The following is a 23,192-nucleotide window of genomic DNA, read 5'->3' as shown; positions in this document are numbered from 1 at the left end:
CGCTTTGCCAGTCAGAAGGAGTACTTGGTAGAACTTTAATAAGCTTTTCAACCTACAATTACAATGAATACGCATTATTTACGTCAAACATTCAGATTATCTAAATAACCATTACAACAATGCATAACCATTACGGATCAAAACCAATTGAAGATTTTATAGAAATTATCATTCGAAAGTAGATTAAGATGATCGACAAGCTTACATAAACCCTGTGATCTAGATCTCTAATAACCGACGACAAGAAGACTCGAGATTGCACTTAATAAGATTGAGAAACCAGAATCATGTACCTTGGATACCACATGAAATGTGTCGAGCAACAATTCGAGGACCTCCCTAGCAGCAGCAGCATCAGAGCGTTGCTGCAATCCATTCCTTAATGCGAAAAGTGCGGCCTCAACAGATCCACGAAATGCAGTGATCTTCTCACGGAGCTCAAGAAGCGGAGCGCGCATACGGACAACAGCCGCATCGATATCGACGAGCTTAGTGCTTAAATTGACGAAATCGGCGTAGTCTCGGTTGATGAGATCAACAAGTTCACGGTTAAGGGATGCAAGGTGGGACCGGAGCTCGGATCGGAGAGTGTCAAAGGGAACGAATGTACGGAGCTCTGAGATGTAGGACTCGGAGTCGAAGCCAGGGGAAAGGAAGAGGGAAGGCTTGAACCAAAGGGGATGGGAGTCGTATGGATCCGAGAAGAAGTCTGTGGCGGATCTCGGTGCTGGCGACGGCGACGACGACGTCGCGACCAGATCTGACATTTTTTTCGCTTCGCTGATTCCTCCTCTGAGTGGGAAATGCTTCCAGACTTCAGTTATGGGTTATACAACTGTGTGTGGACTGCTTGCCGAATCCATGTTATAGAGATGAACTGCGTGTCGGCAGTACAAGTGCCTGCTCAATTTAACCAAACCGGACGATTAAATAATTCGGTTTGGTCGACCCTGTGTAATCGGTATGTATGATTTGGGAAAGAAAAAAATTTCAAAACATATTGACGCCTGATTTAATATCATCTAGAAAAATTTATTAACAGTAATAAATATTGCTATTGTGTAAAATCGCAGCTAAATAAAGAACAAATAAATACAGGTGTTGGTAATTTAATCAAGCTTAAAGCTTAACCGTAATCAAAATCAAGGTGGAGATTTCTTGCAATCTTTGGTTTGGCAAAATTAGATTGGAAAAGCCAAAAGTCTTTCTACCAACAAACTAAACCGGTTGTAATAATCTCAATTTACGAAGAGCTTTGGGAGAGAAAGATCTTTGAGGTTCAGGAGTTAGGCAGAGAAAGAAGAAAAGGAAGGAGATTTACNGAAAAAAGTAGTGAGCAACAGTCATCAGACTTTCTATTGTCTTCTGAGGCTAACAAGTATACTAGAGTTTTGCAGAACACCAGAGAACTTAGAAGATTTTACTATGTAGCATCTCATGTAACCTATTTTTTCTGTCAACAATCTTCTCAAAGCCAATGAATTCTCCTACCAGCACAGCCACTTCTAAAGCCTTATATTCAGCTAGTTCTGATCCCTAATACACTACTGTCAAATGCAGTATACTCGAAACTTCTTGTAAAAAGGAACATAGTTTCTTTTCTAATGCAATCTATATACATTGAGACTCGAAATTCCGACTTTGCAAAAGAAAAAAAGGAAAAGTAAAAATGCATGATGGAGACCTGTGCATGAGCCATATAGAACTTGAGCCGATTCATTTCACTAGCTATTCTTTCGAGAAGCATGCTCTGGGTTTCTCTCATGGTTGTCCCATCTTGCTGCGTAGAATTCTCATCATTCATAGAAATCCTTCCCATGGAATTCACATCCTCGCTTTGCCAGTCAGAAGGAGTACTTGGTAGAACTTTAATAAGCTTTTCAACCTACAATTACAATGAATACGCATTATTTACGTCAAACATTCAGATTATCTAAATAACCATTACAACAATGCATAACCATTACGGATCAAAACCAATTGAAGATTTTATAGAAATTATCATTCGAAAGTAGATTAAGATGATCGACAAGCTTACATAAACCCTGTGATCTAGATCTCTAATAACCGACGACAAGAAGACTCGAGATTGCACTTAATAAGATTGAGAAACCAGAATCATGTACCTTGGATACCACATGAAATGTGTCGAGCAACAATTCGAGGACCTCCCTAGCAGCAGCAGCATCAGAGCGTTGCTGCAATCCATTCCTTAATGCGAAAAGTGCGGCCTCAACAGATCCACGAAATGCAGTGATCTTCTCACGGAGCTCAAGAAGCGGAGCGCGCATACGGACAACAGCCGCATCGATATCGACGAGCTTAGTGCTTAAATTGACGAAATCGGCGTAGTCTCGGTTGATGAGATCAACAAGTTCACGGTTAAGGGATGCAAGGTGGGACCGAAGCTCGGATCGGAGAGTGTCAAAGGGAACGAATGTACGGAGCTCTGAGATGTAGGACTCGGAGTCGAAGCCAGGGGAAAGGAAGAGGGAAGGCTTGAACCAAAGGGGATGGGAGTCGTATGGATCCGAGAAGAAGTCTGTGGCGGATCTCGGTGCTGGCGACGGCGACGACGACGTCGCGACCAGATCTGACATTTTTTTCGCTTCGCTGATTCCTCCTCTGAGTGGGAAATGCTTCCAGACTTCAGTTATGGGTTATACAACTGTGTGTGGACTGCTTGCCGAATCCATGTTATAGAGATGAACTGCGTGTCGGCAGTACAAGTGCCTGCTCAATTTAACCAAACCGGACGATTAAATAATTCGGTTTGGTCGACCCTGTGTAATCGGTATGTATGATTTGGGAAAGAAAAAAATTTCAAAACATATTGACGCCTGATTTAATATCATCTAGAAAAATTTATTAACAGTAATAAATATTGCTATTGTGTAAAATCGCAGCTAAATAAAGAACAAATAAATACAGGTGTTGGTAATTTAATCAAGCTTAAAGCTTAACCGTAATCAAAATCAAGGTGGAGATTTCTTGCAATCTTTGGTTTGGCAAAATTAGATTGGAAAAGCCAAAAGTCTTTCTACCAACAAACTAAACCGGTTGTAATAATCTCAATTTACGAAGAGCTTTGGGAGAGAAAGATCTTTGAGGTTCAGGAGTTAGGCAGAGAAAGAAGAAAAGGAAGGAGATTTACTTTTCATCATCATGTATCAGTAAAGACTAAAGAGAGAGATTGATGATGAACTCATCACCTTCCTAGTTCCTTCCATGGGAATGATACAGAGAGTGAGATTAACTTAAATACTTAACAGCTAAAACCAATGCCAAAACCTCGTTAACTAAGAGTTTTTGAGATTATCCAAAGTATTGGTTGTATAATTGCGCCTTTGATTGTTAATAAGTTTATCCAAATTTCTGACATATGAGACACGTGTTTACAAACTGTTAGAAAAGTGACAACTGCAAGATTCTCATCCCCGCCAAGATATATAAACCTGACCGGCTTGTATCAAAACAAAACAAATCTAATTCAACCTATTTCACTTATTGTATTATTCTGTTCACCCTGAAAATTGTACATTCTTCTTTTTGAGACGAAAATTGAGCTATGGTTTTCTAACGTAGATTCAATCCTAGGCTACATGTAGTAGCTGAGTGATTGCTGCTTTCTGGATCCACCTTCCCCGTAGAGTTCGTTCCATTGTTGAAGCTCTGTCGTGTTCACAGACTCTGATGAAACGCTCGAACCCACCTGATTCAACACCAATGAGAATGGTTACACTTCACTGAGCCCCAAAAAACAATATGAAAAGATTAAACAAAAACAGCAGCATAAGCAAGCAAATCTTACCCGTTCATGTGCGTATCTGAAATCTGCCATGTTCATAGCTCGGATATCAGAACTTCCACTTAAAGCTGGAGGATCTTTGCCTTCAGCCAGAGCAGCATCTCGCTCCTACCATAATGTCCCATCCATCATAAGCATATTTTTATTCTATAGACAAGTTAACTCAACATATATAAAAGTTATTCTTCCTTCTCCAATATCTCCTTGATTGGACGGTGGGCAGCAGTAACACATAGATTCTGAGCGCACCAAAGAGAAATTCAGAATATATATGAGCATTTCTTTGCATTTTTGGCAGACCATAACAACAGAGTTTAAAGGAATTACTAGGAATCTACCTTAAGGTCGCTTCCAGAATATCCATTAGTCATCCTAGCAACCCCATCAATATCCAAATCAGGGGACAAGTCTTCTTTTGCAAGTATAACCTTTAATATATTTGCTCTATTTGGAGCATCTGGTAGTCCTAACATCAACCTACGCAAGTCAATACCACAGAGTTTTCACAACCTCTAACTGTCACGTCAATTTGACAAAAAAAAATCCCACAAAAGGAAGCGATTTTTAGTTTACCTACGGGGCAACCGTCTAATGACAGCCTCATCAAGGTCATAAGGCCGGTTTGTGGCTGCAAGAACCAGAACACGTTCCATTTTCTTTGTCTTTAGACCGTCCCAGTGTATCATGAACTCATTTTTCATCTTCCGCATGGCTTCATGTTCCCCCGGGGTTTCTCTTCGGCCTAGCATGCTGTCCACCTACAAGACAGTAAAATATTGTAGGACTGTCAGTGCTCTGATTACAAGTATGATGCGCCTAGGACTTGACCATGAAAAATTACCTCGTCCACAAATATAACGCTAGGTGAAATTTTACTGGCCAACGAAAAGACAGCTTTGACATACTTCTCAACCTCACCAAACCACTGCAGTATTGACAAGAACACAAGTCTCGAACAAGAGATTCCGTGTATAAATCGGTAGATTCCAACTATTCAAGGGCATTCAGTTACCTTAGATGCGATGCTTGACATTACGAGGTTGATGAAGTTCGCACCAGCTTCCTTTGCCACTGCTTTTGCAAGCATGGTCTTTCCAGTTCCAGGAGGTCCAAATAAGAGAATTCCTTTACATGGCTGCATAGAGAAGAACCAGAGCGGACTGATCAAGAAGCCACCAATGCACAAAACGTTAACAACTAAATTTTAGGAGAGACGAATCTTTGAGAAAACCCAAATTATTAGCTGGTATAACTAATATCATTGTTACTCCACAAAAACCATGTAAGTATAGTGGCACACACAAATAAATTGTGTTTCCTTCATACTTCTATGAAAATTGGCAGGACCAAATATATATAAAAAAAAAACTATAGGAGTTTTCTGAAACCTAATGCGGAGAAGAGAACCACCTTTGTTAATTGTCCCCTGGAAAAAAGTTCAGGCCGTTGTAAAGGAAGCATAACCAGTTCCTTTAAGGTATCTTTGACTTTCTCAAGTGCCCCAATGTCATCAAATGTAACATCAATGTCACTGGGCTGAATAACTTCACTTATAAGCCGCTTCTCAAACCCATTATCTGTCACAATGTCCTGAAAGCGACAAAGAAAAGTAACAGTTGTTACATGATATATGAGCCATGGACATAATGAAAATAAGTAAACAACAATCCAATTTACAAGGAAATTTCCTAACCTTGAGAGACTTCTTTGAGCTCGTAGAACCATTTAGCACAGCCCGGAAGAGTCCTATTGCAAATTCTATGCTGAAAGGATTCAAATTTCGCACTCAATACTAAGACAGATAATCAAGAGCAGTAATGCGCAGGGACAAGCTGTAAATTACCTATCACGAGACACAATAACCCTAGTATCTGGATCAGTATCAGGATTACGCCTTAGATGGTCGCTAAGAGCCCATCCAATGATCTTTTCTGCACCTAAACCGAAATGTCAAAGTCAACTCTTAAGAATAGCATTCCATTGTCAATTATGGTCATCATGTCGAACAAAAGGAATATATACTGTCGCTTTGAAGTGCTAGATCCTTCATGCACAGCGTCTCGATTCCTTCACATTCCAGACCACATCGTCCCAACACCTGAATTGAGATGCAAATATGGAATCGTTTTAAAAACTTCTGTAAAGCCCTGCTTTTAAATCAGGAAATGAGACTTGAGAGTTTAGCTAACAGCCAAAATACCAAGGATATAATTTAGCTAGATACGTTATACGTAAATCCAAAAAGTTTCTCATCTATAAAACTTATAATGTACGTGTCCAGACATAGAATGCTCCCATAACCTTTTTCTAATTACATATTGTGTCCATAGGAGAGCCAAAAGCANCATTGTTACTCCACAAAAACCATGTAAGTATAGTGGCACACACAAATAAATTGTGTTTCCTTCATACGTCTATGAAAATTGACAGCACCAAATATATAAAAAAAAAAACTATAGGAGTTTTCTGAAATCTAATGCGGAGAAGAGAACCACCTTTGTTAATTGCCCCCTGGAAAAAAGTTCAGGCCGTTGTAAAGGAAGCATAACCAGTTCCTTTAAGGTATCTTTGACTTTCTCAAGTGCCCCAATGTCATCAAATGTAACATCAATGTCACTGGGCTGAATAACTTCACTTATAAGCCGCTTCTCAAACCCATTATCTGTCACAATGTCCTGAAAGCAACAAAGAAAATTAACAGTTGTTACATGATATATGAGCCATGGCCATAATGAAAATAAGTAAACAACAATCCAATTTACAAGGAAATTTCCTAACCTTGAGAGACTTCTTTGAGCTCGTAGAACCATTTAGCACAGCCCGGAAGAGTCCTATTGCAAATTCTATGCTGAAAGGATTCAAATTTCGCACTCAATACTAAGACAGATAATCAAGAGCAGTAATGCGCAGGGACAAGCTGTAAATTACCTATCACGAGACACAATAACCCTAGTATCTGGATCAGTATCAGGATTACGCCTTAGATGGTCGCTAAGAGCCCATCCAATGATCTTTTCTGCACCTAAACCGAAATGTCAAAGTCAACTCTTAAGAATAGCATTCCATTGTCAATTATGGTCATCATGTCGAACAAAAGGAATATATACTGTCGCTTTGAAGTGCTAGATCCTTCATGCACAGCGTCTCGATTCCTTCACATTCCAGACCACATCGTCCCAACACCTGAATTGAGATGCAAATATGGAATCGTTTTAAAAACTTCTGTAAAGCCCTGCTTTTAAATCAGGAAATGAGACTTGAGAGTTTAGCTAACAGCCAAAATACCAAGGATATAATTTAGCTAGATACGTTATACGTAAATCCAAAAAGTTTCTCATCTATAAAACTTATAATGTACGTGTCCAGACATAGAATGCTCCCATAACCTTTTTCTAATTACATATTGTGTCCATAGGAGAGCCAAAAGCATACCAATACCATATATTCAGTGAAAGACATACCATGCGCGAGTGATTGAAATTAGCCTTCATTTTCAAAATCTCAGCATCACGATCCAACTGATACTTCCAGGATGTAAGTTCTTCCTCATCCTGGAAATAATTAGCTCCTTCAAGTCTATGGTTTCTTTGACAGACAACAGACGAGAATGCTTATGATTCACAGAGTAACAGACCTGTGGGATTTGAATAGTAACTTTATTCCCAAAGAGCTCCGTTAGACGTTTTGATTTCTCTGGAACTTCCTTCCCTCGTGTATGTAGTCGTCCAATATCCTAGGAATATTAAGCAAAAGTAACATTAGTCTCAGTATATATAGAAGAAAAAGGATACCCTCAGCATTGACACTAGCCAGTTGAAATAACAGTCGCTGGATCGAGCATGTTTAGAGGAACCAAGCAGAGCTGAAAGCCGGCTAAAAAACAGAATTGATACAGTTAAATGTAAACTCAAGATTCCACACTTTGGTCAAAAGTTTAAGGCATATATAAGCATAAACTAATATTACTAGTCCTAGGCAGGAAAAACAAAAGGTAATAGATAAATACAGAAGAAGAAACCTATGAACATGCATTAATTGGTAACAGATAATGGCCAATTGCCTCAAGAATGACTAAGAACATTGTTATGTATTATTTTCCCGCATACGAAACAATTGAAGAAAAGATGATTTACTGGTAAAGGTAAGCCAAGGAAAGCAGTGAAAGATAGACCTCCAGGATGAGACTGCAAAAGAGATGAAAAGAAATGAATTTCATTAATTCGTCAAAACACAATATTAAAACTCTACTTCACTACATGATTTTTTTAATTTTCTTTGCACTACATGATTTTATAATTTCCAAGAGAGATAATAAATCACTTTTGCGAAAGGAGCTCAATGCATGCAACTGGAGCAAAGCATCGCACAGTAACTACCTTCTCCTTGAGATTATCAGAATGTGTCTGTGAACTGATCACAATTATGTTTTGTGGGAGATATGCAAGTCTTCTTTTGAACGCACAGTACAAATCGTAATTTCCAACAACAGATTTCTCAGCATCTTTCAAAAATATAATAAACGGACAAGTTCTGCTCTCAGCATGGACAACCTGGAAATAGATGAAGATATAAGCACAATGATAACAAAAATTCATTACTTTGCAACTGAAAAGTACCTCAAACAATGTGTCAACAAGTAAGTTATCTAGATCCTCAGAACCCAAGCTTTCGAACTGAAGATCAGTAGCTATAACAAACAGAAGAAATGGTGTGTGAGACAAGGATCAGTAACTAATGCTGAGGACCAGTAAACAATGTACTACTGAAAATGAAGTACCTTTGCAGAAGAACCCATATCCCAGTTCACACAGTAGACCAACATCAACTCCATCAGGTATTGGCTCATCAAATCTAACACCCACTTTAGCTAAAGAATTCTCATCAAATACTAAAATTACTTTCCCTTTAGACCCAGGAGGAGGTCCCCTGAATAAGATTAAGTAAAAAGTGAATATAAAAAGGCAAGAGAAAAGTTCAGAACAAAAACGGGAAACATATAGAAGCCAATATCGATCTCAGCAGCTGCCTTAATTAGAACTATGATAAGAAACAAACCTTAAGCCTAAGGTTGACGACTCCAGATAATCCTCACTACCAATGAATTCTACCCTGTCACCTGCAAGTGTTTTTGTTCTTCCAAATGAAGTATCCGCAAACCAGAAATCCAAGAAGATTTAAGTACATCTTCTGTTGCAAACAATTTAATGGGGCCTGCCTTTCTTCAAAGTATGATTCACTGGAGTTCTGAATGAAGTCTCCGGCTCCAACTTTGTCTGGGAGTCGGCACCAGAAGAAGTAGCAGGAGAAGGGCTAGAACTAGAAGCACTGGCTGAAAAATCCGAGTTTTTCCCACGATCAGTGACCTCAAGACTCTGAGTGGGAAGGTTACATGACTTTCTAGAAGCAGCCAAAGCCTGCACGAAAACAGATATATGAGTGTAGAAACAAAACCTTTCCTTTTGTAAACTAACAACAAAAAACACACAATATATTGCTTACCACCAGAATTGGATTACTGTCAAATATTAGCAATTTCGCCTCGAAGTGATTGGCAAGCGCTTTAGCTAACATTTCTTGGTATATTTCAGACCCTGAAACGATTACAACCGAAAAGCGAAAATGATGTTGCCGCCTAAAAGAAGTACAAGAACTACACAAGCAAGATACCACAAACCTGTGGGACCAGAAAGCAATATCCTTGGGTTCAAAGTGGTCATGTTGGAGGTATATTTGGCATATTCTTTTTTCTTGAGATGTACATATGAAGTAGTTATTAAGATACTCTTTGTATTTTCACTGCAAAAATAAACCCTTAGTCAGCATACACAAAACAGAGAACAGTATCCATGCAAAGCCCAAAATACCAAAGACAAGAGAAAACTGATGTTCCGTGTGAAAGACTACAACGGGGAGGATAGAATTAGAGAAACGAAAACCAAGAGAAACATTAGACCTCAGAATTCTATGATGCTATAAACAGATTCGTAATGGACGATTCGCATGCACATATCTTTAACTCTGCATAAATACCTGAAAAGAAAAGAACAATATTACTTGGTCTATACCTCAAATAATAGGGAAATGTTTTGAATGAAACTTCCAAGCTTTCGCCTCCGAAAATTCCAGCTTGAATGCCTTCTCTGATTATTGCAGATCGCAGATCATTGCCTGATGTTGAAGCTTGTTGTGGACTTCTTATCACCTCGTTTTCCTCTAACATCTGATACCAGCTTTGTTAATATAATACAAAATATTGTTGATGACGCTAGGGTACAAGGGAAACATAGAGTACTTACCTCCATATTGGAATCTTGATTGTGGCTGCTGACTGCTCCACTATCTGCAGCTTTATTACTTTGATTGTCAACAGATAAAATTCCTTCCACGCTGTCAACAGATGTAGCAGGCTTCCCTGGCGCTTGGTGGCTCTTACGGGATGATTTTCGATGAGATGAGTCCTGCTGTAAGGTTGCTAACGTTGTGATAATGGAATTGCCTGTTGGATCTCTTGCCTTTCTCTCTAAATCTAGAAACTTTCCTGCAGGGACCTGTACTAAACCAGCTTTTGCAGTAACTTTTGCTGTCATTTGCTGAAATATCTGGATATAACTTAAGGGGAAAACTTATTTGCATTCCCATGGAGATATTCATCTTAAAACTGAAGGAAAATTTTCATCTTGCTCATTTTTTATACAAAAAGAAAGAAAGGATACAAAAGCAAAGCTCTTGAGAATACCAAAAGCCACTTCGTCACCAGAGTTTAGCACATGGCAATCATTCTTCACGACAGGCTTTCTGTTTATCCACACAGGTCCCCTGCTTCCTGTGGCCTCTAGAATCCCTACAACATTGCCTTTGCGCTGAACATGCATGTGCACAAACAATGAGAATACATTCTGCATAAAGGAGCTCACATATCTCCACACACAACTCAAAAGTAGAAAAAAATCATAAGCACGAGACAGAGGAAAAAGAAGCAGGCATGGCATGGGACAGTGCTAATGTTTGAGCGTAACATTGGAGAACAAAAACAAAAACAAAAAGAATATATATACCTGAATTCTTGTGATTCTGCACAAGAAGGAACTGAGTTCGAGGTCATGTAATTCGCAGCCGCATGATCTACTAGAACCAAGAGTGAAGGTTGAATCAAGAATGTTTAGGCTTGGATACTGAAAATTCACAAGTAGCTCAACTTGTCAGGATATAGTATTGTGGTATTATAAAGAAAGTTAGAGAAAGTTAAAGAAAGGTAAAAGGGTTTAATTAAAACACCTGTTGAGACTCTGCTAGAAATCGACACCAGGGGCTGTTATAGCTACCGTGTTCATATATCCATCCTTTAAAAGTAATCGTATCTGGCTTCTCTTGCAACTTCGGTGTTGCGACTACAATCCAAAACAAGAAAACAAAAAGACGAATTGAAAACAAAACAAATCTCTAAAGGAAACAAAATACAGAAAGATTGAACAAAGAATAAGAGAGATGGACCTTTCGCAACAGATGGTGGTGACGCAGCTGCAGAGGCCTCAATCTTGGCGTCTACGGAGGTTGGAACGTTGCATTTACCAGAACCCGCCGCAGGATTCAGAGTATCAGTTTCTTTAGCCACCGAAGCGCCGTCTCCATCAGAAACCTTTTGGCGTTTGGGTAAAGGAGGTTTATCTCCGGAAGAAGAAGGTGGAGGTCTCTTGCCGCTGCTGCTTCCGTCAGGCGGGGTTGTATCACTCCGTTTCGGTGACACCATGACTCTTCTTGATCTCTCTCCTTTGTTTGTTACGATTCTTTCAGTAGCTAAGACTTGCGATGCTTTGAGAGTTGAATGAATCAATCAATGCGAGAGAGAACGTTAACAAGAAAAATGGAATATATATAGGCGTTTCTCAAAATCAAACCGGTTATAATTAATGATATGATATAATAGAATCAAACCGGTTTGGTTTAATTTAACCCACCACCGGTTTAAACTTTGAACCGTACCTCACCATCCAAAAAGCAAAGAGAGTCTCGGAGAGCTTTTTTAGGTTGAGACCAATGGCGCCTCATGAGATTCGCCGTCCGTTTAAACGACGACCTATCTCCGATCAACAGAAACGTCGAGAGCTTTCCCTTCTCCGTCAGTCTCAACATCGCAGTGACGCTCAGCAGCGAGCTCGAAACCTCGCCTCTTCCGTAATCTCGCTCCAATCCTCCTCTCCCGATGTCGACCCGGAGATACTGTTTGAAGCCGTGCCGGAGCTCGACGAAGGAACCGAATCGGAATCGAGTAGCTTTGACGTTCGTCAAGCTTCGAGGCTCAGAGGACCTGAGGCTCGCAAGTGGTTTGCGAGGCAGCTTATGTTACCTGAATGGATGATCGACGTCCCTGATAATTTGAGCCGAGACTGGTACTGCTCCTATTTTGATGCTTATCTCCTCTCGCTTCATAAATGAGTCTGATTATGAGAATTGGGTTGGTTTTTTTGTAGGTATGTGTTAGCAAGGCCAGCTGGCAAAAGATGTTTCGTAGTTTCATCTGATGGGACAACGGTTAGTAGAGTACGCAATGGATCCATCTTGCATCATTTCCCTTCTGCGTTGCCTGGTGGTGCCAGGAAAAAAGGCGCTTCTGGCCCTGCAAACTCATATTCTATACTAGACTGTATCTTTCACGAGGTAAAAGTCTCTTTTTTTTTTTCTTTTTTCTTTCGTTCTCTGATTTATATCTTCATTCTTGAGCTTACTAGGATGTGGTTTGTTACTGTTTATGCAGTCTGATCAGACATATTATGTGATTGATATGGTTTGTTGGAGAGGTTACTCGCTTTATGAATGTACAGCAGAGTTCAGGTTCTTTTGGTTGCAATCTAAACTTGCTGAGACTGGTGCTTGTGATCCGCCTTCCTTTTATCATAAGTTCAGGTTCAGTGCGGTTCCTTTTTTTAACTGCGACCAAAGTGGACTTCACTCGGCTTATACAGGTTCATTACCTTATGTCAAGGATGGACTGTTGTTTTATAACAAGTAAGTGCATCATTTCATCTCTCGCCATTAAGTTTACTGCGACTCTCATCTTTCCTTCTCCTGCTGTCTGCACTTGCAAAAAGTTTGTGTGCCTTGAGGTTTCTAGCTGCGAATCAGTTGTTTTCTTGTTAATCTAGTGGAGGACTATTGTAACTAGCCTAGGAGCTGTGTAGTTTAATTGTAGCTTTTTCATCTCCGCAATTAGGGAATGCGTTTGGTTATGACTTATGATGGACTGTATAGGGTTTTGATGAATGATGATTATATTAGAAAGAGGACAGATCTTTTTTCATCTGTTTTATGAACGTTGCTGTATGATATCACTGGTTGCTTCATACTCTTGTTATGGTATCATTGTCTCATTGGTCTAGTGTTCTTCTTTGACTCTTTCCCTACTAAATTTCATGCAATACTCGCAGACATGCACATTATCATACTGGAAATACTCCTCTGGTGTTGATATGGAAGGATGAGAGCTGTAGTCAGTATGTCATCGATACAGATAACAATGGAGAAGTTCCAGATCAACAACATGTAAGTGGATTTGACATACATTTACAACTCATGGTTTTTTCATAACAGAGTGTTTAGTGTTACACTCCCATTTACAAAGTCTTAGCGTATATTCTCTGTATCTTGTATCAGATCGTCTTGGAGTTGCAAGAAGAAGGAAAACTTGTAACATCAGATGATCCACCTGTACCATTCAGTTGCTTAAATGCAGATTTTGTAAAACAGGTATGTTCAATATATAGTAGAGTGATTATAATTTCCGTATGTCTTTAAACCAAGGTTGTATGATCAGCATTTGGGCAAATTGAAAAGTGTAAAAGCATAGATATTATCTTCTTTCTGAATTACTGTGCCTATGTTTGTTATAGAGACGCCATATACTCGTAAGGTAGTGATATTGCTCAGTAATATCTTCTTTCTAGGACCAACAGATTCCTCTAGCTTAGTACTGCCCTGTTTGTTATAAACTCCATGCACCCATAATAAGAGGTTGCAGTTAAATTAGCTTAAGGATGATTTCGCACTGTGTTACTTTGCTAAATATGTGGTTTGTGCCATGTTGGATATTATAGTCAGGACTGTTGTCAGGAAGTCTTATTCGCTTTGCCATTGGCGATGGAGGGCTGAACTGTGTGGATGGTAGATTTGAGAAGGCGGATTTGCAATATATTGGTGTGTCAAATCGAGCCCGAGCCTTTGCTGATAGCTATTCCAAGGTTGGTACTCTCTTTCTTTGCATATGGCATACCAACTTCAGGAGAATCATTTTTATGAATTGACTCGAGCATTTACAATCCATCTTGCAGATCATGTTTCAATATATGGCCCGACATTCTCCCCTGAAAGTAGAAGATCTTGCATCTACGATTTCACATGAGAACCAACAAGACAAGACCCCTGAAGTAGAGATGTCGGATTGACCAGAAGAGAGTATCAAAAGTATATTGTTTGGTCACTGTGTCGTGTTCGTGTAAACAGAGGGAAGCAAATTCTTAAAATCGTAGCCACATTTTTTGGCTTCTCACACGAGTTATGATTAGAGTTAGTTTGATCCATGAAAATGACGATTTTTTTTTGTTTTATATTGTCTACAGAAGTAAAAGTAAAACCCTGCAATTGAAGAAATCAACAAATATTGTCCAAAAAAATTGAGTAAAGCCCTATTAAATAATAAAAAAGCTAAGAAGCTAATTGTTTCGAAGGAAAACGATGTAAACAGAAGAAAGATCATCCAGCTGATGTGGTGGGCTCGCAGCTATCGTGAGTGCAAGCCAAAACATCTCTGTAATCTCTAGAGATATTGAAGGAGTCGTACACTTGGCCAGTGCTGCTCTTCTTGTACTCAAAGAGAAGCGATGAGTGATCAGAAGCAGTCAACTTCACAAACCCAAAGTCATAGTCTCTGACCAAACTCCATTTGGGTACCAGTGAGCTAAAGGGAGACAAGTGACTTCCTGCACCACCCACAACAACGTGGATAGTTCCTTTGAAGGTCCCTGAGTAGTGATCCTTATCGTTGTTCACACATTGGCTCTGCAATAGAAAACAAAAAGGTAAGATAAGAGCTTAGAGACAACGCTACATCGATGAGACGGAAATCAAGCAAATTATGATGGGATCAAACCTCGTAAATGGGGCAGCTTCGCTCATAGTTATGGACATGGCCGTAGAAAGCAAGGTCCACTTTGTACTTCTGCCACAGTTTCTGTAGGCTTTCTCTTCCCATAGGCTCTTCAAAGGTTCCTTCTTGGCCATACCAATCATTGGTGGAATAACCAAGGACACGATGAGCCATAAAAATGAGCCAAGGCTGAGTCTTTCTGTCTACAGAGGCAAGGCAACGCTCGATGAATTGGTATTGCTCTGTGCCTTCTCTCCAATCGTGTTCAGTGTCTGCTATACAGAACCGGAACATCCCGTAATCCGCTCTGTACCTGCCCATTCAACCCGACATATGTAAGATATTGTTCTGGAACTTGCAAGTAATCGTCAATGGTTAACAAAACTATACCAGAATTTAGCTCGGTTCTCAGCAGGAAAGTAGAACATGGTCTCTGCAGGAACACCACACTCTCCTCCAGAGTCTGGCCGGGCATAGAAAGATCCAGTGTCTGGCCAATCACGCTCGTGGTTGCCACTGTAATGAAAAAGAAATGACTTAAAGCACTACAAGAGTAGTAGAGGAAGAAGAACAATGATGAAGCTTTTCTTATTGACAAACCTCCCGACCATGTAGGGGACAGTAGAAGCGATGGGCTCGATTTGAGATGTGAACTGATCCCACTGGGAGAGGTAGCCATTGGAATAAGTGAGATCTCCAATGTGGAAAACAATATCATAGTTCTTCAAGTCCTTGATGAGTTGGTCTGTTGTATTGAGGGAACCAGGTTGGTAATCATTGTACTCATTAGACCCATCTCGCTCACCCTGAAATATATACCATTTGAGATAATAGTCTGAGAGCACATGGAGATCATAATGGCCTAAAAGAAACATACCTTCCCCATGTCACCGAATATTATGACCCGTTGTAACGAGTCTTGTCCAGGGTAAGGAGAAGACACGAAGGTGTAATTCTTGCTCCAAATCGTCGAACCATTGACCAAGTCATGGCCTAGCCTATATGTGTATCTGGAAACCAAAGGATTGAGAGTTAACTAACATTTATGAAACTAAAATTAACACTCCTGGTTTAGACTAAGCAAAGTAGAGTTTTCATACTCGCGGTTTGGCCAGAGTTCTTTCAAGAAAGCAGTATGGAAGAAACCAGGATCACGCCAACCAACGCCCCGAGCAGGATTACCTGTGTAACATCACAATGATCCAGATGAATAGTTTCAAATATCCCAACACTGTTGCCTCAGAGATCACAGCGAAAGATATACAAAACAGGACGTACCACACAAGCTGTTTCTGTTGAAGGTGATTGTTCCAGCTGGCGATCTCTTACTTGGAAGTCCCTTTGCACTCCATTCAACAAAAGGAACAGCCTCATTTATGTTGTACCCACTCGTCCATGTCACGGTCATCTATCAAAAGATACAAAAACAAGCCTATTTTAACGAACTCCAAAAAGTTTGTATTCTCCAAGACCCAAGGCCTTTTGAGTCAAGTTGTGGAAAAACTTACTTCATCCCAATTCTTGGTTAATGCAAGACGCGGGTAGACAGGTGCTTTAGGATTGACAAAAGCTACAGGATTGGATTTCCCGAGAAGTTGTGGCTGCAGTGATATTCAAAAGATCAGTAAAGTCCACTTGGTACTATTGCAGGTATACAAATATACTAAACTGAGAAAGCTAGTATAGTTAACCTACCATTTTAACATCATTGGTAAACAGTGCAAAAGAGATATCAGCTCTCTGATTTATCATCTGCAACTTGAAAGTCACATTCCCTGACTTCATATACTCCGGATGAGTGTTACAATACAAGTACTGGCAAATAGAAAAAGGAATGTTACCAGGACTCAAATCAAGAAATAACAGAAATCAATAGATGTTAAAAAAAAAACCAAACCTTGACGGGAGCTGAGCATATGTAAGGAGTTTTCTCTTTGCCACCAGTTGTTGGCCAACAGTTACCCGAGCTAACAACAAAGACGAGTCAAATAATAATGCACAAAAGGCACATTTCACCATCTATAACAAAAATAGATGTAGTTTAGAAAAAAATACTCGAAATTAGCTGGCGAGAAAACTCCAATCCAATCTTTTGAAGTGGGCTTGGGGTTGGAGACAGCAACATGTACCCATTCAATATCTTCACCCTGTTAGATCAGAGTCACATCAAAACCAATCGAGCTTGGATTTTGAGAATCAAGACTAGAACGGCTAAACTCAAGCTATCAACACAAATTTTTTGACATTTAAATCATCTCTTAAGAATACACATATATCAGTAAAACTAGAATCAGACAAGAACAAAATAACATCATCAAGATCAAGAAAATGGTTTTTGAAACCTGTGAACCAAGAACTGAAGGGGAAGCGTGAATCTTGACAGAAGTGTCCAAAGCAAGACTGGTTTCGTAAATGTTAATCTTAGCCAGTGCTTGATCTCCATCTCCATGACCAAAACATAAGCTCGAGCTTAGCAGTGCGGTGAAGCACAGAATCACTAGTAAAAACACTCTAGCCATGTTTTTCTTTGTTGTTGTGACTTAGCAACAAAAACCTAGCTAGAGCTGTATATTTCTTATATATAATCCAGGATGATATCTAAGAATCTTTCCAAAACTGATTCATCTCTATCGAATTCAACATTCCTAAGATTATCCAAATCTTTTCCTTCACCGTCAAATCCAAGTAGTCGAATATTCTAACAGTTCCATTTTTTCGATAAAAGTAATATTCTAACAGTTTTCTTTTTTTTTGTTATAATGATGGTAACAGTTTTTAAAAATTTAAAGATAAAACCAAGAAAAAAAATTTGAATTTTCCTTTTTTTTTCGGACTTAAGGCTGACCGGATTCGGACCGGCTTTAACCGGGAATTAAATAGTGGATTGTAATTGGCACACCGTGTTGTTCTAAACGCATCCCTAATTCGGGTCACGTCGGAAAGAAGAAGAAGAAGGATGAAGAAACCATCGAAGAAGAGCGAGATCGAGTACTGCAAGGTATGCCGATTGCATCACGACCACGGCTCACGCCACAAGTACTTCCCTCGCCACAAATACCTCCTCTCTACCTTCCTCGATCGATTCCGAACGAAGATTGCTGACGTCAGATTCTTCCTCAAGAACCCTAGCGTTCTGCGGCCACAAGAGCAGTCGCAAAACCGCGTTTGGTGTGTCTTTTGCGATGAGGACATTGTCGAGCTCGGCAGCTCCTTCGCCTGGTATGCCATTACCTTTACCTCTTTTGAGTCTGTTCATTCGATTTGCGTTCGTTGCTTTAGCGAACATAGTAGCTATGTTACTTAAATGGAATCTAGAATCGGAGTGTGCGAGAATTTTTGTTGTTGATGATAGAGCTAACTGGGATTGAATCGTCTGCTGATTATACTACACATAATATTTTGGTTTGGATGCTTTTTTTTTTTACCAGTTCTAAGGCAATCAACCACTTCGCAAGTTCGGATCATCTTGGGAATATCAAGCAATTTCTTTCGAAAAATGGCCCGGCAATGGATTGCATTGACGATTTCCGTATTACTGAAGCTAATGTAGCTAAGGTATGCACTATGTACTTGAGGATTATGCTGCAGTTGTTGCCAGTATTTTTTTCATAACCTGTGGCATAACCTTTGCAGTTTTAAGAGTGACAGAGTGTAGCCGTGTGTTGTTTGTTGATATCTCTAATGACATTCTATCTATGCTGGATGCAGTGGGAAAAAAAATGTCAGTCATTGGGAAATGAAGATGCATCTTCTTTTAAAGGGTCCTGTGAGCAGCTGTCTGGGACATCTAATGATATCCACAATAAACTTGCCTTTAAAACTATGGATAAAATTGAAAATGTTCCTGCACACCATATAAATGTTTTGCCTTTACAGTATAATACGAATGAGTATCAGATATCACATTCAGAGCTTCCTGGAGTTGCACATTATGGTTCATATCTGAACATGGATGCTTCTCACCTCCCTTTACGTACTGATCCCCCAACTAATCTACCAGGTATTATTTTGTTTAATTATGACCTCCATATTTTGTTAGTTGTAGAGTATAGCAAGTTGTGTATAATAGTCTCAATGAATTCTGTTCTCTAGGGAACGGGTTTGGCAAACATTCCATTCCTTTTAGAAGCAAGGATTACCCAAGCAATCAAGAGGAGGTGAGTTTCAGTTATGGTAACATTGGTATTGCTGCTTTTAAAATTCTGATGTGTTATGTTTTCATCTGCTTCTCAAAAGTAGTTTGAAGATTGGTTATATTTTTAATACATCTTAGGTATTAAACAATTTAGTTAACATTTTGGTTGTTCCAGATTCCATTCAAAATATCGACTTGTCCAGTTTAAAATAGTTTGTAACTACACTTTAGGATTTCTCATTGTTATATTGATATTGCAGCCTACGTTAGATAAGATGATCTGACATGTATCTTATCATTCTTTTTGTCACTTTTTGATTGATGTCATCATTCGAGTCAGAGATTCTTCACTACTTGTTATTTAGCCTCTGATTCTGGTGTAATTATGGTACCTCTTAGTTTCATAATGAGGCTTTTTCGGCTCAGAATTTTTGGTTGTACGGCAATGCTTTGTAAAGATCATGGCAATAACTATTCCTTGGTTCAGGATTTTCTTATGTGTTATTTGTGTAATTGACGCAGAATAAATCTTCTATCTAGGTGTGTTCTTTTAATCATCAAAGTTCCATTACTGATTAGGTCTTTGTGCTCCATGTGTTCAATTACAGAATTCCTTCGGGTTGAACAGTTACACACTCATTGTCTAAGTCCTGATTATTTTCTTTTTATGAGCCTATTACTGACATTGTCTTCATTCCAGGAGAATAAACAAATTAAGGGCAGTTACAGTTCTCCAGGTAGGCTGCTACTTGGCATTCAAATTTTATATGTGTTGTGTTTATTTAATATTAGTGCTTCATCGTCTAGGTTTATAGATTTTATTGATGTAGCCATTCTGATATGCACTTAGTATTAATTGGATTTGTCCTTTTTTCCTCTTTTTCCTTTTCTTGTGAGGTAGTAATGACTAGCATTTCTTCCTCACATTCGAGCGATGCTTGCGGGAATGTTCACTCTGGAGCTCCTCCACCATGGCTTGATGCAAATGATGGGAATTCTTCTAATGTTCAACTAAACCAATCAGACATGAGCAGCTTTCAGGCAAAGATACCTGGAAAGACTCGTAAGCTGAATCCTAACAGGGTTGGCGCTGCATGGGCTGAAAGGAGAAAAATAGAGATGGAGATGGAGAAGAGGGGACATGCAATGAATAGTAAGGTTGATGCAGACTGGCTTCCCAACTTTGGTCGAGTTTGGCAATCAGGCACTCGAAAAGAATCCAGAAAAGAATTTGAGAAGGAAAAACGGAAGTTAATCAAAACTGAAAGCATCTCTACAGAATCAGAACCAGTCGAAATACAACCGTACATTAGCAAACGGGCGGTAGGTTTTACCTTTCTAATATTTATTTACAAATGGCTGGTATCATCTCGGTTATCATTTTTTCTAATTCTCAAACATATGTGTGCTCCTTTTATACTCAACATAAATGATACATTTGGCTACTGTTTTCTTTTTTTAATTTCCTTTGAGAAATACGTTTCAGTGGCCTTATATACATACATTAATCGTGATTGCAGCGAAGAGAGAGTGGTGAAAATGGCTCTGGCTGACATCCAAGATGGCAACGAGTACAGATTACTAATGTAGGAATTTTATAATCCTCTTTTCCTGGAAATCATGCTCCAGTGTATCTTGTTTTTCATGTCAAGCTATGAAAGAATTTTAGAGGTATGTGATCCTGGATAATCCTTTGAAGTAATGTTAAAATTGGATGGAATTTTTTTTGGGTACGAAGAAAGGGTTAAAGTATAGCATAGAGAAGGCCTCTCTGTGACTATTTGATCTTCTTTTGGGCTCTGTGGCTACTTTACCTTTCTTCTTAAGAAACATGTACATCTTTCTATTTCTTGTTCTTGGGGAGATAAAATGAAATAACTCTGTGTTGTGCATAGATTGTGGCCATTTCAACAAATTGTATTCATTTTCTAGTTGGACTTGTATACTATTCATACATGTTCCCCTGCGCTGGTATGAGATAAAGACGCAGTAGTGTGTCGAACTACATTGTTCTTGAATCTTGATTGAATGTACAAAATTTTGCTAATATCTGATGACTGTTTCTGGTGAGCAAAACCTGGATGCATTTGATTGTCCCTTAATCCTAAACTTCCAGAAGTTCCCTTTAGCTGAAACCAGATTCTCCTGGCATAAGAATTCCCAGGAGAGCCACTTCTCAGCAGTCCTGTGCACATCATGCACTAAAACATCTGTTGTTGAGTTACTACTTCCTTCCCTTGCTAGCACAGCTGCAGTGTATATACTCCCCATCCTACCAGGTGCCTCTAAGTTGTCTCCACGTGGCCCATCAACAACTATCACATCCCATTTGGTATTGTGTACTTCCAGTGGCAAATCCTTCAGTTCCATTTTGCAGTGTGATGAGCCTTGTTGTAGATTATTCATCTTGGGTGCGCATGCGGGATTGGCTCGAGCATGTCGAAGCAGATTGTAAGCATTTTTCACTTCCATCTGATGGTATTTTAGGCTGTAGATTCTTGTGTTGTTCGGATTTACTTTAGCTTTTGGTGTCATTGTCGTTGCAGGTTCATCTTCTAGAATGACAGTAATACCTCTAGTGTTGATTGAAGATAACATGAGGTATTGAGGTGCAGACCCGAAAACAAGAACGTTGCAAGGGGATCTACGGGTAATGGTATCTGATAAGAGCTTCAGTTCCTTTTCCGTGAGAGCGATTGGGCCCTCGTTAGCCCTGAGGTGCTGACTGGACTCGGCTGGACTCAAACGAAACGTGGTTGAAGACGAGGACTTAGATGCAGAGGATGAAGACTTGTATGAAATCCGGAGGAGTCGGAGAACGGAAAGGCTTGAAAGAACGAAGATAAGAAGAGGTATGAGTTTACGCACAGTGAACTTTGGCATCTTAATCTTTGATTCTGTCTGGTGTTTGGGATTATCAGGGGAGGAAGGAGGTGAGAATCTGAGTAGAGGATTGAGAATAGGAAGTGAAGATTGATGAAGTTGAGGAGGCATGATTACTATTCTCACCTCTCTTTGAGTATCACCTGGTTCCCAAAAGAGTTTATGTCTTTTGGTTTTAAATGATCATCAATTATGATTGTCAGTTTGTGTCATCTTCGAGTGAATAACAAGGAAAGGTCGCATTGCTTCTGTTCCAAGATTCTCTTTCTTTCCTTTTTTTTGTGTTGTCATGTCATTTGCTTGTTAGTTTAGATTTACCTAACTTCATGATTATTATTTTTCAGTTTGTCATGTCACTGGAGTAGCAAAGATTTTAATCGAAAGTAATACACGTATATCATTTTTGTTTTTTTTTTTGGACAACACACGTTCATCTAAGTGATTGCAATATGTGAATAAGTTTGGTAAACTATATATATAGTTACTATGAAATGCTTTTTGTGGTCAATAGTCAAACAATGTTAATAGTGCAAGCATTATTTGCGACAAATTCCCTCATCAGAGATAAGCCAGAAACATGAGATTGGAACCGAAGGGAACAAGCAATACTAAGAGGTTAGGAATATTCGAAAGATTTGGTCAAACATTCGTCTACTTAGATAGGTTTTGTAATTTGTAAGTTTCGTAACCGTAACTAAGGGTTTAGCCTCGTCAACATTTATCAAAACTTAGGAATTTTATAACAGCAGAACGAAATAAGAAGTGAAATATATGAAACAGAATGCAGACTGATCTCAAATGGTGTGGTTAACTAGGTCAACAAAAGTTTACTCTTTTTGAGTATCTGAACAAACAAACAAACAAAAAACTGTTGAAGTGTCTTCATGAAACAACAAAGCTGTAACTACCCTTGTCCATCTTATCTTCCCTTGTTCTCTGCAAACAAGCCAAACCAAACTTTAGAAGAGAGCAATTTCCAAATTACAAGGACACGGTTTAAGAAACTTTTACAAAGCAAGTCCCCCATTCATCTCGAGTTATCCAAATCTCTTGGATAAAGCATATTCACTTTTTACATGTCAATGCAATGTTCATGATCGAATCACAAGCTGTCTATCAACACTTTGAACCAAACCAACAGTTCCATGATATATGCATAAACAAATCCTACTAGATGTCCAATTGCAAATTGCTTATTTAGTAACTATAGACAGAGCAGACAAGTATAC

General features: G+C 39.2%; 6 protein-coding genes across 7 annotated transcripts in view; 2 read left to right on the top strand and 4 right to left on the bottom strand.

The window, feature by feature from the left end:
* LOC104730957 (conserved oligomeric Golgi complex subunit 2-like) overlaps nt 1-2,651 on the bottom strand; it is a 7,336-nt gene extending 4,685 nt beyond the window's left edge. The window contains exons 1-2 of the mRNA XM_010450208.2: nt 2,127-2,651; nt 1,685-1,885 (exon numbers count right to left, since the gene is read on the bottom strand). Of these exons, the coding sequence (XP_010448510.1) occupies nt 1,685-1,885; nt 2,127-2,600 (675 nt within the window). The 5' untranslated portion in view covers nt 2,601-2,651. The remainder of the gene's footprint in view (nt 1-1,684; nt 1,886-2,126) is intronic.
* LOC104730955 lies at nt 3,820-11,647 on the bottom strand. Its single transcript, XM_019234221.1, has 25 exons — nt 11,300-11,647; nt 11,084-11,196; nt 10,864-10,980; nt 10,522-10,668; nt 10,105-10,407; nt 9,874-10,028; nt 9,483-9,604; nt 9,308-9,399; nt 9,024-9,222; nt 8,864-8,924; nt 8,586-8,734; nt 8,425-8,495; nt 8,185-8,358; nt 7,942-7,992; nt 7,443-7,541; nt 7,270-7,359; nt 6,916-6,991; nt 6,737-6,830; nt 6,587-6,656; nt 6,304-6,483; nt 4,821-4,943; nt 4,650-4,733; nt 4,382-4,566; nt 4,147-4,285; nt 3,820-4,047 (listed from the first exon to the last, which is right to left on the bottom strand). Exons 1-25 carry the CDS (start codon nt 11,553-11,555, stop codon nt 3,988-3,990), a joined length of 3,210 nt encoding a protein of 1,069 aa, XP_019089766.1. The 5' UTR covers nt 11,556-11,647; the 3' UTR covers nt 3,820-3,987.
* On the top strand, nt 11,817-14,406 carry LOC104730956 (snurportin-1-like). 2 transcript variants are annotated; one of them, XR_758536.2, is made up of 7 exons: nt 11,817-12,195; nt 12,277-12,463; nt 12,561-12,811; nt 13,231-13,345; nt 13,457-13,549; nt 13,913-14,040; nt 14,131-14,204. XR_758536.2 is itself a non-coding variant. In XM_010450207.2 (7 exons), the coding sequence occupies exons 1-7, from the start codon at nt 11,843-11,845 to the stop codon at nt 14,242-14,244; spliced, it is 1,257 nt and encodes a 418-aa protein (XP_010448509.1). In that variant the 5' UTR covers nt 11,817-11,842; the 3' UTR covers nt 14,245-14,406. The 2 variants fall into 2 exon arrangements, 1 of the variants encoding a protein (XP_010448509.1); XM_010450207.2 differs by having other exon boundaries at nt 13,897-14,040; nt 14,131-14,406.
* Nucleotides 14,422-17,660, bottom strand: LOC104730954 (probable inactive purple acid phosphatase 24). The gene is made up of 12 exons (XM_010450203.2): nt 17,288-17,660; nt 17,001-17,092; nt 16,843-16,912; nt 16,641-16,760; nt 16,454-16,546; nt 16,224-16,353; nt 16,046-16,127; nt 15,823-15,955; nt 15,546-15,751; nt 15,336-15,461; nt 14,949-15,258; nt 14,422-14,857 (listed from the first exon to the last, which is right to left on the bottom strand). Exons 1-12 carry the CDS (start codon nt 17,462-17,464, stop codon nt 14,552-14,554), a joined length of 1,845 nt encoding a protein of 614 aa, XP_010448505.1. The 5' UTR covers nt 17,465-17,660; the 3' UTR covers nt 14,422-14,551.
* LOC104730953 (TITAN-like protein) lies at nt 17,865-20,869 on the top strand. Its single transcript, XM_010450202.2, has 7 exons — nt 17,865-18,164; nt 18,374-18,500; nt 18,654-18,945; nt 19,038-19,102; nt 19,781-19,817; nt 19,982-20,403; nt 20,601-20,869. Exons 1-7 carry the CDS (start codon nt 17,902-17,904, stop codon nt 20,631-20,633), a joined length of 1,239 nt encoding a protein of 412 aa, XP_010448504.1. The 5' UTR covers nt 17,865-17,901; the 3' UTR covers nt 20,634-20,869.
* Nucleotides 20,969-22,334, bottom strand: LOC104730952 (probable methyltransferase At1g27930). Its single transcript, XM_010450201.2, has one exon. It carries the CDS (start codon nt 22,072-22,074, stop codon nt 21,124-21,126), a length of 951 nt encoding a protein of 316 aa, XP_010448503.1. The 5' UTR covers nt 22,075-22,334; the 3' UTR covers nt 20,969-21,123.

This window comes from Camelina sativa, chromosome 12 (genome assembly GCF_000633955.1).
Source record: "Camelina sativa cultivar DH55 chromosome 12, Cs, whole genome shotgun sequence".
Classification (NCBI taxonomy): Eukaryota; Viridiplantae; Streptophyta; class Magnoliopsida; order Brassicales; family Brassicaceae; genus Camelina; species Camelina sativa.
This window is presented reverse-complemented; position numbering and strand designations above follow the sequence as displayed.